The 12,873-nt window shown below is 39.8% G+C and overlaps 2 protein-coding genes across 2 annotated transcripts; one reads left to right on the top strand and one right to left on the bottom strand.

Annotated features, from left to right (window-relative positions):
• Positions 1-3,763: 3,763 nt before the first annotated feature.
• Positions 3,764-8,108, top strand: LOC127776470 (ubiquitin-conjugating enzyme E2 34-like). The gene is made up of 9 exons (XM_052302850.1): positions 3,764-4,139; positions 4,244-4,298; positions 5,794-5,832; positions 5,948-6,011; positions 6,203-6,264; positions 6,396-6,435; positions 6,826-6,853; positions 7,271-7,362; positions 7,651-8,108. Exons 1-9 carry the CDS (start codon positions 4,083-4,085, stop codon positions 7,934-7,936), a joined length of 723 nt encoding a protein of 240 aa, XP_052158810.1. The 5' UTR covers positions 3,764-4,082; the 3' UTR covers positions 7,937-8,108.
• A 676-nt stretch (positions 8,109-8,784) lies between these two features.
• LOC127776469 (uncharacterized) lies at positions 8,785-12,055 on the bottom strand. The gene is made up of 7 exons (XM_052302849.1): positions 11,718-12,055; positions 11,094-11,617; positions 10,730-10,827; positions 10,177-10,201; positions 9,945-10,065; positions 9,718-9,852; positions 8,785-9,482 (listed from the first exon to the last, which is right to left on the bottom strand). Exons 2-7 carry the CDS (start codon positions 11,578-11,580, stop codon positions 9,272-9,274), a joined length of 1,077 nt encoding a protein of 358 aa, XP_052158809.1. The 5' UTR covers positions 11,581-11,617; positions 11,718-12,055; the 3' UTR covers positions 8,785-9,271.
• Between the last annotated feature and the right edge of the window lie 818 nt (positions 12,056-12,873).

The raw sequence follows: 12,873 nt of genomic DNA, 5'->3' as shown, positions 1-12,873 counted from the left end.
CCAAACGGGAAGCAGGGGGACGGCGCCGCCGAGGGAGCCGTGGAAGTGGAGCGTGACGTGAAGGCAGCTGCTGCCACCGCCTCCGCAGTCGGTGTCGTCGCCCGTGCAGCGGCTGCCGCTTCGCCGTCCTCCCGCGCGCTACTTCGCCACCTGAGCGCCGCTCCGCCGTCCGCCCACTGCCCAGGCATGGCTTCTCCCCCCCGCCGGCGCCGTGAAGAGGAGAGAGGAAGAGAGGTGGAGAGGGGAGGGGAAGAAGAGGCTGACGTGTAGGGCCTACGTTGGTCCCACGCTGAGTCGGCTGCCACATCAGACAAAACCAGAGTCAAAACCGTCGAGGGATCTATTTTGCACTGGTTTCGTAAGTTGGAGGATGCCGGATATCTCGTATTGTGGTTGGGGGATGATTTTGTAACTCGATGACAAGTTGAGGGACCTCCGGTGTACTTTTTCCTTTTTTTTTTCTGTCCAGATTGATACATCGCCCAACGCGGCAGTTGGGCTGGGCTCGATTCAACCAAGTATGTTTATGAAGGTTATGTTTGGTGTATGGGCCATTTTGGTTTGGTGCCAATTATTGCCCTACCAATTCTTTAATAGTTTTGAATAGTGCATATTAGCATTTTGGATTGAAGCCAATTTTTGCCACATCAAAAGAGTGGAGTCAAATCTATTCTATCAAAAATTTGGTGGTACCAAAATTTGCCCAAGGTTTGGTACTACCAGTATTTTGGTAGTATTTCAAACCAAACAAGCCCTAACTCTATCTCTACTATTATAAAATTGAAGATGTTTCTGCGGTCCGTCATCCGTGTTTGAGTCGGTTATAAAAATTGAAGATGTTTCCGCGGTTTGTCATCCGTGTTTGAGTGGGTTACAAAAATTGAAGACGTTTTTGCCGGTATTTTGGTACGTCATCCGTGTATGTGTCAGTTTTTAAGTTCGTTTGCTTTTGGAAATACATATTTATATTTGAGTCGGTTTTTAAGATCGTTCACCTTTGATAATACATAAGGAATCATATAAGAAATCTGTTTAAATAAACTCGCATACTAACTTGAGACGATCAGACTCATAACTGCAGCTCATGATTTTCAATATATATATATATATATATATATATATATATATATATATATATATATATATATATATATATATATATATATATATATATATATATATATATATATATATCCAAGCGAACTCACACAGTAAATTTCATCTTAACTAAACGATATCTCTACTACTTAAAAAATATAGGAGGTGCTTCCATCGTCCGTAAAAAAACCGTGGGAGAAAAAAACCGTGCGAAAAAAATCGGGCGAAAAAAAAACTATGTCCAATAAAAAAGGACAAAACAAAAAAAATCCGCGGACGAAAAAAAACCGTGTGAAAAAAAAACCAAAGTCCGATAAAAGGGCGAAAGAAGGGAAAAACCGGAAAAAAAGAAAAAAAAAGTCCGATCCAAAAAAAGTAGGGGCGAAATAAAGGAAAAAAAAGAAACTAATCTGACTCGGTCTACATGGTAAAAAAGGGCGAAAAAAGGAAAAAAATTTAAACGAATCCGACTCTGTCGACGCGGTAAAAAAAAGGGCCAAAAAGAAAAAAGTATATGTCCGATACCAAAGAAAATCGAATCCTATTATATGTGACATGGCGTGGTAAAAAACAAATCGAATCCGATTCCATCGACGCGGTAAAAAACAAGCGTAAAATTTTTTTCTGTGCGATTCCAAAAAAAAAAAGTTGCGAAAAAAGTTTTCCGTTTCTCTTTCTCTATCTCTATCTCTACTACTTAAAAATTAAAAAGTGTTTCCATCGTCCATCCGTGAAAAAAAGCGTGAAAAAGAAATCGGCGAAAAAAATCGAATCTAATTATATGTGATGTGGTAAAAAAATTAAAGACGTTTCTGACATCCGTAGTAACGAAAAAAGGGCGAAAAAATGAAAAAAAAAGGAAAGTCCGATTCAATATCTATATATACCTAATTAAAAAATTTATATGGCTTATGGGTTATAGAAATTCCATCGCACGTGCGATCGATCCCGCTTTAATCCCTCTCCGATGGCAAAAAATAAAAAAAGAAAAGAAAGAAAAAAAATGAGAGACCGCATCAAATTTGGACCTAAATTCTAAAGATCAGATTCAAGAACACCAAGAAAACGCCGACGCCGGAAGGGGAGGGTGTCGCAATCGCTGCTGAACCGTCACCGCCGTCGTAGGGATGTCGGTATGTCAGGCCACCGCCACATTGTTTTGAGAGAGAGGAGGAGGTGAAATGATTTTAGGGTTAGGGTTTGGGCTGTTGAACTTTTATATAGGTCGGGATGACCGTCTATCAGATCGGACGGCTCTGGCTTCTCCCGCGTCAGGCCGAACGCCATTCCCAGGCCGCCCACACGGAATAAGTTCACTTTAGGTCGTTTAAGTTGTTCCTCCCCGATTCTATTCCCAGGCCACCCACACTATTGGGCCGCCTCATGGACCATGTGTACGCTCCGTATGGAACAAGTTCACTTTAGGTCACTTCAGCTGAACTTTTTTATTTCATTATAAATATATTTTCTTTAAGAGCTCATATCATGTAAAACTAAACCTTAATCATATAATATTTTTATATTTGTTATAATTTTAATTACCCGTCGCAACGCACGGGTATTTTTTCTATGTTAAAAAAAAAGACCACGACATACGAGTGAGAGATATATACCACACACACCCGCAGGCTCATCTTTAACTGAACTGGCAACAGATTTTCAATTACAGGTCTAATTGTTTTATTTAGGTGATTAAATTTGTTTTCATTTATATAATTAGTTTGCTCTATTTAAGCTTTTTGAAAATTGCTAAAATTTGAGAATAACTTTCCTACTTCGTATTATATTATTTTTAGCTAATGGAATTAATGGAAAATTAATTATATATTTTTATCTTTTTGACCAAAGGTCACTGCAATTTTATTTCATTAATAATAATATTATTACTATGATTCCTTTATTTTTTTTCCCATCAGTATACATGATTAAAATTACCTTTACCCGTTGCAACGCTCGGACATCATTGCTAGTAACAATAATAAGATTAGAATAGACTTCACATGTTGTAACACACGAGCATTTATTTTTAGTATTATCAAAATCAGACTACCAAACTTTAGTTCAAAACACACCTATTATAATTATATGTAAGTTTGACTTTTCTTAGTAATAAAATATTTTGAACACAAAATAAACATGTTATCAATATATATACAATGTTAGATATAGATAATTTTTTATATAAAATTAATCAAACTTAGAGAGATTTAACTAAGAAAAATCAAAGCGACGTATAATATAAAACAGGTAAGTATGAAAACACAGTGGTAATGGGAATCGTCGATGTACTCCGTATGTGTTATCCGGTTAATAATCAGAAAAGAAAATTTAGCACAACAATCATTTGAATGCATATTCTTGTGTAGCAGGGAAAAACTAGAAAAGGTTATGTTTTTTTCAAAACAGAAAAACAAAAGGAAACAAACTCTTTCTCTTTTTTGCCAAAAAATAAAAAAACGGAAACAAACTCTGTGTCCAGCAAATCGAGTCCATGACGAACCAAAAACGTGATGAAAAAGAAAAGTCAGCAAACGCGTCCCCTACATCCGACCACACACCGGCAACCCCGCACGAATCTCAAAGCACACCCCCCGCGCCCTAATAAGATGCCCACGACCAAATCCCAACCAAGTTTATTTCCGTCGACACCCCAAAAAAAAAAAAATCCCCACCCTATTTCTCTCTTTTTTTTTTTCCTCCTCTTCCGCGAGCTCTTCCCCCCTCTCTTCTCTCTTTTTCTCCCCTCTCCCCGGGGAAACGCGGCGGCCGCCGATCCCGATCCCCCCCACCGCCGCCGCCGCCGCCGCCCGATCCGACCAAATCCCCACGCCGCGTCCCAATTCCGGGCCAATCCGACCCCCCGAGCGACCGCCATCTACTCACCTCCCGATCGATTCGGATCCCCAAACTAGCGGGCGCGGGGCGGGGCGGGGAGGCGGGATTGGGCTAGGGTTTTGTGGGGGATTGGTGTATTGGATTAGGTGATGGCGGAGAAGGGATGCCTCAAGCGCCTCCAGAAGGAGTACCACTCGCTCTGCAAGGTGAGGCTCTCCGTGTGGATTGGATTTGATTGGATTGTGTTGATGCGATTGGTTTCGATGCGATTCTGATGGTTTTGTTTCGGTTTTGGGTGGTCGGATTGCAGGAGCCGCCGCCGCAGATCGTGGCTCGCCCGCTGCCCAACGACATATTGGAGTGGCGTAAGTATCTTTTTCTTTTTCGCTTATTACAACACTAGACTAGATTGATTCGTCGTCTGTTAACTTGTTAATGTGTGGAGTGAACGGCTAATTGCTCTTGTTATTCTAATCGATCGATACGCTTACGGTTTATGTACCGTAAAGAGTGAATTAGATGTGTTTTTTGTGTTATTGTTATGTTTCCAGACTCGTGTTGCTGCGTGCTATGTGCAATTTAGCTTTCTTGTATAGGTTGGCCTAGTGCAGCAAGACTATATGAAGTTCAGACTCATGGGACTTAATCTGTGTTGTGTTAATTTTGAATGTGAACATCTGTTTATTTTGTTGGAGTTATGACTTTGTTCTTTTGACGAGAACATCAGTCACCTAGTTCAAATAGGGGATTGGATTGCTCGTATTATAGGTCTTGGTGAAATAATTTCAGGTGAATTAGTCGAATTTGGTTTTTGGATGTTAATTCCACCTTTTCTCAACTTTCGGGAGACAAAACACTGATTGGTCTCCCACATGTTGCTTTACAAAAAGAACTAAACTCTTGGAGATTATTCGACATGAATTCCTATCAGTTGTTGTGAACTAGCTCCAGATTGGTCTCCCACTGCCTATTTTTCTATAGTCAAATGCTCTTGTGATTGGGAGGTCAATAATCGCTCATCAGCACATATTTTGAGGGAACATGGGAGGGAAAGCAGGCTGTACCTCAGATTTTCAATAGTGGAAAGTATTCTTATTTTGCATAAATGATATAGATTTAGGAGGAGAGTGCACGCAGGCACCAGGGGTTCTCAAACAGAATGAGAAAGGATTATTAACACATAGAAAGTTCAGTTTAAAATGCTTTCAAATAGAGGTCATACATGGTCATGCCAGAACGTTTGTATGATTAAGACTAGTTGCTAGAGCGTTGGTGTGATTGACTAGTTGTTTTTGTATTTAAGGGCATGGGCATGGAGATATTGGTTTTGTTGGATTGACTAGCTGCTAGAGCGTTTGTGTGATTGACTAGTTTTTGTATTTAAGGGCATGGGCATGTGGTCCAAGAAATATTTGATGCATTTGTTGGATTTATTCATTTGGCAATCATGCAATAACTCATACAGTTGTGCCACTGTCTCACCTCATTATGTGAGGCATTGCTCTATGGCCCATTCTGGTTATGGAGTGGGCTCCATTACCCCCATCTCCTCCCATATGTTGTTGACGTACATGCTTTGGTCACCGGCTCACCGCTAGGTTTTGCACTGACTCAACTATAATGATGTGATACATCGCACTCGTGGTAATACGATGTTGTACTTCTATTTACTATCACAGTTACCATTTGCCACGACAAACATGATAAATATTATTTACAGTTTTGTATAATTATGGCCCTCTGCTAATTTATGGTAAGCCTACTAGGCTAATACATAGCATACCCTCAGGTCGCCTATATTTCTATTTCCTATCAAGCTTGTATTAGGTATTAATTTTGCATTTTTTCTTTATATTCCAGATTTTGTACTTGAAGGTAGTGCTGGCACACCATTTGAAGGTAAAGATTACACAAACTCAAAACAATCTTCTATACATTCTATTACATTTCAGCTAGCACTTCACTAATCAATTTATCTGTAACAATATTTTCACATTTGATTTCTTCTCCATAGGTGGATATTATTACGGGAAACTCAAATTTCCACCTGATTACCCTTTTAAGCCTCCAAGCATCAGGTAATGGAACTTTATTTTGTAATATTGAATTACTGAAATTGAAGGAATGCTTACAATGTGATAGAAGAATTATACGTATTTGGGATTAGTGAACATTTTGAAACTTTGGTTTTCATATCTGACTTGTTTTATTGGGATTAGTGAACACTTTGAACTTTGGTTTTGCATATCTGACTTGCTTTATTGTTCAGCATGACAACTCCTAGCGGAAGGTTTGCCCCTCACAAAAGAATATGCCTATCAATGAGTGATTGTAAGTTAATATGATCATATTTTTTTTACTTTATTATATGCAAGGTTTATCCCGTGATCAGATTATGATTACTTTTATATTTAATGATTTGAAACAATTTCCATCACTTTTAATTTATTATGTTTTTGCAGTTCATCCGGAATCTTGGAATCCTATGTGGTCTGTGGCAAGGTATGTACAAATCTGTACTAAGCACAATATTTGAGCATAACGTATTTCCCACCATTATCTGGGGAGTTGTTGGGCTGAGTCGTCATTCAAACTTAAGAGATATCTAGACCAGTTTACATCTTTCCATTCTTGTAAAGAACATGAAGTCATGCTTGTGTGGTTCCTTGGGAGTCGATTTAGGTGAACAATAATGGCATATTTTCTAAGCATGAAACTTATTATGATAGCATAGATCCAATTAATCCTTCTATTTAATAGTGAGATGTGTGGACTCTAAATCATCAAAATGTAGTTCCACTGCTCTAGTGATATATGTAGTCTGTAGTTTTACTATATAAATCTTTTCTACCTATCTCTCTTCATAGTCTGACATATACTTTTGTTCTGCAGCATTCTCACGGGCCTCCTTTCATTCATGGTAAGCTCTTAGTTTTGCATCAGCTCAGAATTAGCAAGAAAGATTCTCATCCTGTTTTAATTGCTAACCCATGTACACAAGATGTTATTCATGCCTATTAATAATATTGGTAATCTTGATCCCCCACCCCCAAGCAACACTGTTGCTTTTTTGCTTGCGAGAATGCAGTTCTGTAAACCAGCTTAACTCAGACCGATTCCCTATTTTAGTGATAATCTCATCTATTTGTCATGTGAGTAATATAAGTGGTGCTTAACAGCAATGAAACAACTGTCCAGCTGTAGTTGGAACAAAACCATTTCCATTTTGTCTTCACAAGTATAAACTGTGAAAAAGAAGTGCAAATTTGTTATTTCTTGTTCCTCATATGGTTGAAGAGGTCTTGTTTCTCACTGTGAATTATACTTGTGCTTGCAGATGGATGATGCTCTGACAACTGGAAGCATCAGGAGTACAGAGGGGGAAAAGAGACGTTTAGCAAAGGCTTCCCTTGCCTACAACTGTGAGAGGTAATTGTTCAGTAAGATAATATTAATTTCATCATACATCTATGTAGGTTTGTAGAAAATGATAAAAGCAGCAAGCATATATTGTTAGGGAGTAACAAACTTGCCATAAAAGAAACAGCTCAATTTAGTGGGAATGCTCTTCCCAAGCGAAATGAATTATGTTAGATAGGTGACATTTATTACTTGTGCTGATGATACTTATCTAAGTTTTTTTATTCACATGCTGCCATCAACCCTTCCTTGTTTGAAGCCATGGGACACTAACAAACTTTGCTCTTGTTTCCACAGCAAAAATTGCCCTCACTTCAGGAAAATGTTTCCAGAGTACGTCGAGAAATACAACCAACAGAAACAGATGGAGCAAACCGTAGCGGAACCAGAAACTCAAGAGAACCCTGCCCCAGCTCCATCTCCTGCGGTCCAACAACAGGCTGCAGTAGTAGCCAATAAGGCGAAACCTGCGGCGGAGGCCGCAGGCGAGCAGAAGCAGAAGAAGCGAGTGCCCTTCTGGATGATGCTGGTTATGTTTTCTGTTTTTGGTGCGGTGATGGCCTTGCCCCTGATGCAACTCTGACAAATAAAATAAAAAGAGGCTATGAAAGTGTGATACCGGGGGGTAATTTTTGTATAGTTTTCCCAAGGTTTGCGTAACTCGATTCTTCTGTGGACTCTCTTCACTTTGGTGATGGTAAAATCTGTAGAACCATATCCTCTCTTGACAGAATCTACAGAACAGCTTTGTTTGAGTCGTAGATGTTCATTCCCTGTGTGTTCTCGCCTCCTTGGTCCTAGCCTGCGATCGCACCAACAGCATGCGTGCCTGGAATGTTTTCTCATTTTTCCTTTTTCCGAGTTGCGCAGTGTCTTGACGGCTTACGAGCCCTTGTAAATTTTAACCACTCTTTCCTACAATGCTCTTACATAGTTCGTAACCATTTCATTTAACTAAATGAAAGTTATATAAAATTAGCTCTTACAAAGTTCGCAACCATTTCATTTAACTAAATGAAAGTTATATAAAATTTAGATTTACTCATGTGACATCACCTCTTATAAGACTTACTGTACGAAAAGTTTGTATGTATCTAACTTTTCCCGTGGCTGTTCGATCATCGTTCTAGTCCAAACTACACTAAACGTTCAATATTGGATTTGTGGCCGTATACACCTCCCGTTCTTAAACACTCCCTCCCGTTCTTGAACACTCCCTCTGTCCAAAAAATATTTGACACCTTAATTTTTTTATATTGTTGATCATTTATCTTATTAAAAATTATGTACATATTATTTATTTTGTTGTAACTTGTTTTATTTTAAAAGAATTTAATCTTAACTTATACTTTCACATATCTATACTAAACTAAACTTTTGAATAAAACAAATAGTCAAACGTTATAGGAAAAATCAATGCTATTGTATATTTTTGCAACGGAGGTGGTATTATATTTGTCCATATCCAGTTACGAAGCCATGAGCCTCCCGGACCTGTATTCAACTTTTGCCGATCTACACTTAAAAACGCAGAATGAGAGATCACAGAAGAGAAAGTTAAAGATCTAACACGCTCACACGCATGTCAAATTTATATGAAGCGTTCCCCAAATTCATTGAGGTTATAGCAGTGTCAATATATACACCCCACAGCAGGGTAAAAGAACTGAAGAGTGAAGACGGTTTCAGTCGTCAACATTGCAAATTCGTCTTGAATCACATGGGAGACATACTAAAACTGGAGCCTTCCAGACCTTCATTCTGCAACAACGTTCATTTTGCCAGTCTTTGCCTAGGGATGTTGTAGATCCTATTTAACTCTGACATACTGGAATGGGTTGAACATGTTTCTTCAGAAATCAAAGTCTACCGAGACATCTGCTGCTCTCAAATGGTGCATCTCCTACCGAATCAAGTGTCAGAACTCTGGTACTACCCAAGAAAGAAGCTTTTCCTCAACTTCTTGCCAATTGTGAACCTTGGTCACCAGCGGATGCGATTCGTCAACACCAGTTTTGCACCAAGGGTACGAGTTGTGATAATCAAAGAGAAGGACCCTCATGCCATCCTCGGCACAATCTAAAGCATATCTGGGGTTGTCATCTATCAAAACCTGAGCACCAAAAGATCTAGAAGTACAATTTGTCAAAAGAGAATAAGTTATTAGTATTACAATTGAAATATATTATTGATGGCGACAATTGTTACCGGAGGGCAAAAAATTCAGTAAAAGGAGTGCTATGTCCAACATGTATGAAAACGAAAGTACAAAAAAAAAGGTAACTATTCCAAAGTATTCACATGCTATATGTGAAAAATTAAGATGGTGCACATGATTAGAGATTAGTTCCGCTTACGATTTACCTGCAAATTTCTGATTTTGGCTTTGATTGACCTTGCAAAGCAAAATGGTTTCCAAAATGGATCTGCTCAAATAACCCTGGATAGTACTTGTCGATCCAGTCTAATGTGTGATTTTTAATTGCATCCTGCCGAGATCTTAAAAAGAAACGATATCATTAGCCAAAACACAAACGTCACATAATAAAGATAAGTTCACTATGCCCCTAAATATCAGAAAATGGACTTACGTGACAACAGATAAGCTACAGAAAGAAGAGAGATTTTGCAGAGCATCTCGGGCACCGGGGATAGGATGTATACCATCTTGGAAGTAATGGGTTGTAAAGAACTCATGGACAAGAAAATTAGCTGCAACATTTTAGACAAGTTGTTGATTTTTTATATGAAGAATTGTTGTTATGTTCACAATAAAAGATTTGTAAGTTCCAAAAAGAAATGAAAAGATAGCATAAGACAAACCTCTTTCTCGAGAACAATTCCATATCTGCACAGAGTTGCACAAAAAGATGTAACTACCTGATGGATAGAATTTCTTAACAGAGACGTGATCAAGGATGAAAAATTTAGGCAAAATTGGTTATATAGCATCGAAAGTTCACGTTTTTGGTTTTATAGCACCGAAAGATACCAGTTCACTTTAATAGCACCCAAAGTTTACCCTGTTCCCATTTTTAGCACTTCCGTCAATTTTTCCGTCCGTCTTGATCGTTATTGACCCAGCTACGCACACGATATGACGTTTCTACCCCTCATTGACATGCATTCTACTTGTACTTGTGAGGGGTAGAAACGTCATATCGTGTGTGTGGCTGGATCAAGACGAGCGGAAAACGATCGAGAATTGACGAAAGTGCTAAAAATGGGAACAGGGTAAACTTTGGGTGCTATTAAAGTGAACCGGTATCTTTCGATGCTATAAAACCAAAAACGTGGACTTTCGATGTTATATAACCAATTTTTCCAAAAATTTAAGGGCTTGAATTTTTTCTAGGAGGGTTGGATTTCAAATCACCTTGAAGAACTCATACACATGGTATTCTGATACTGAGTGATTCAAAGAATAACGGTCCGCAATAAATTTGTTGAGAGCAGCAAGAAAGCTTCCAAGAACTGCAGGCAAGATAATGAGAAAAAGATCAACTGTAAGAACAGAGGGATGATCAAATGCCATAACATCAAAGCTCATGAGCGTCAAATATATATTCTTCTTTTCTAATGTTGTTAGGATCATAATATGGATCGACACTAATATCCCAATCAAACGGAAGCGACCTCTAATTCGTAAGAAATGAACCAGTAACTCAATCAGTATATACAAGATCATGCCTGCACAATTGAGATATGAACGATTGTAAATTGCAATGATTTCCCAATACCTTCATCCACATCAACAGCAACCACCATCTTCGTCGGCGCGGCGTGCTCGGGGAAACCCAGCGGCTTCCCACGCCGGCACGCGCCATTCCCGTTCAAGCTCTTCGCGGCAACCTCCTCCAATGGCAGAACCTCCGGGTCATGGAGCAGCTGCCGCTGCGGCGCCAGAACCTGCGCCTTGATCCTCACGGCCTCGCCACCATCCACCCCCCTCTTGGATCTACCCCGATCCTGCCAATTCAGGCATCCCTTGGATCCCAATGCGCTGCCCGGCGCGAACCTCCGACCCATCCCAAGATCAAGAAATCCCTTCCTCTGAATCACACTGCCCTCCCCGCACAGATTCGAGTGGCTGAGGCTGCAGAAGCAGCCACGGTGGGCGGCGGCGGCGGCCGGCATAATCGCCGCGGGGCTACTCCTCCTCCTCCGGTGATGCGGCGGCGGCCGGAGACGATCGAACAGCGACCGCACGGCTCCGCGGGCTAGCATATTGATACCAGCATTCCCCCTTTCCGATCCAAGAAACCTGCGAATCCACACAGACAAGATCCTGTCACCCCCAAAACAAGAACCCAAACGGATCACCGATCCCAAAAACCAAATCAAGAAAGAACCGAATCACTCACCTCACCACGCGAGATCAGACAAAGAATCCAATCCGCAAACGACACCACCGCCGCAACCGCCCTCCTCCTGGGTGATCTGAGTGAGGGCCGCTCGGGGGAGAGATAGATTAAGAAAAAAACAGAGAGAAAAGGGTGCGATCTTTCGAACCAGATCGGGAGATCGCGAGTCAAGAGCGAGGGAGAAAAACTAGGCAAATCTGAAGGAAAATCCGGGGCGCATATGCTGGAAACTCGGAGAAGGCGAGGGCGAGAGGGGGGGAATTTCTTGGCGGCCGCTAGTATTTTGCTTTCTCGCAGTTTAATTTCTTTTTTTAGGGTTTTTGGAGAAAAAAGGAAAAGAAAAGGAGAAGGAAAAAAAAACGAGGACTGAAATTTGTGTGGTTCTTTTTGTGTACGTGGAGTGGCGGTATTGTTGTGGTGGGCTCATTCCTTTTTGGGAAAAAGGAGCCGCTCTGGTCATCATGATATGGTACTTTTTGCAGCCAAGTTCATAAAGATTATGGATATTCTGATTTGGTACTCCATTTTCTTACATGATATTTATCCCTTCCTTTTAAAATTCCATTTGTAGTAGTAGTTCGATTCCAGTGAAAGTTTTTCAAAAATCATACTATGTCCCAAAATATAGCTAATTTAAAAAATTGAAGTAGAAAGATAACTATACTTTGAGACGGCGGACTATATTTCAAAGGAGACCTCAAAGTTTGAACTATATTATGGAAATAAAATTGTATTTCTACAATGGCATACCTAACTACCTTACCTAGGAATTTAAAAACTTTATCACTGAAATCATTTTGCTTGCCATTAGTATCGAAGGGTTGATACTTGACTACAATAACGCATGGGTGGGAGACTAGTACGAAGATACGAACGAAGAATACAAAACGCGGAAGATACGAGGTTATATATGTTTTGCCTATAAGCCATACTACTACTACACTCTTATCTTAATATGTGAAAGCAGCAAAGCTATCTCAGAGGAGAATGGGCCACATCATCTAAAATACGAGAACCGTCGGATGAAACTGATAAAGAAAAATACACCGTTGGATCATATATAAGGTATTTATTGGACTAATCAGGAGGCTTCCATAACATTCCTCCCTATTCTTTTTAGCACCATGTTTGATTAATTAATCGGTTGACAAATAAA

Source organism: Oryza glaberrima, chromosome 6 (genome assembly GCF_000147395.1).
Source record: "Oryza glaberrima chromosome 6, OglaRS2, whole genome shotgun sequence".
NCBI lineage: Eukaryota > Viridiplantae > Streptophyta > Magnoliopsida > Poales > Poaceae > Oryza > Oryza glaberrima.
This window is presented reverse-complemented; position numbering and strand designations above follow the sequence as displayed.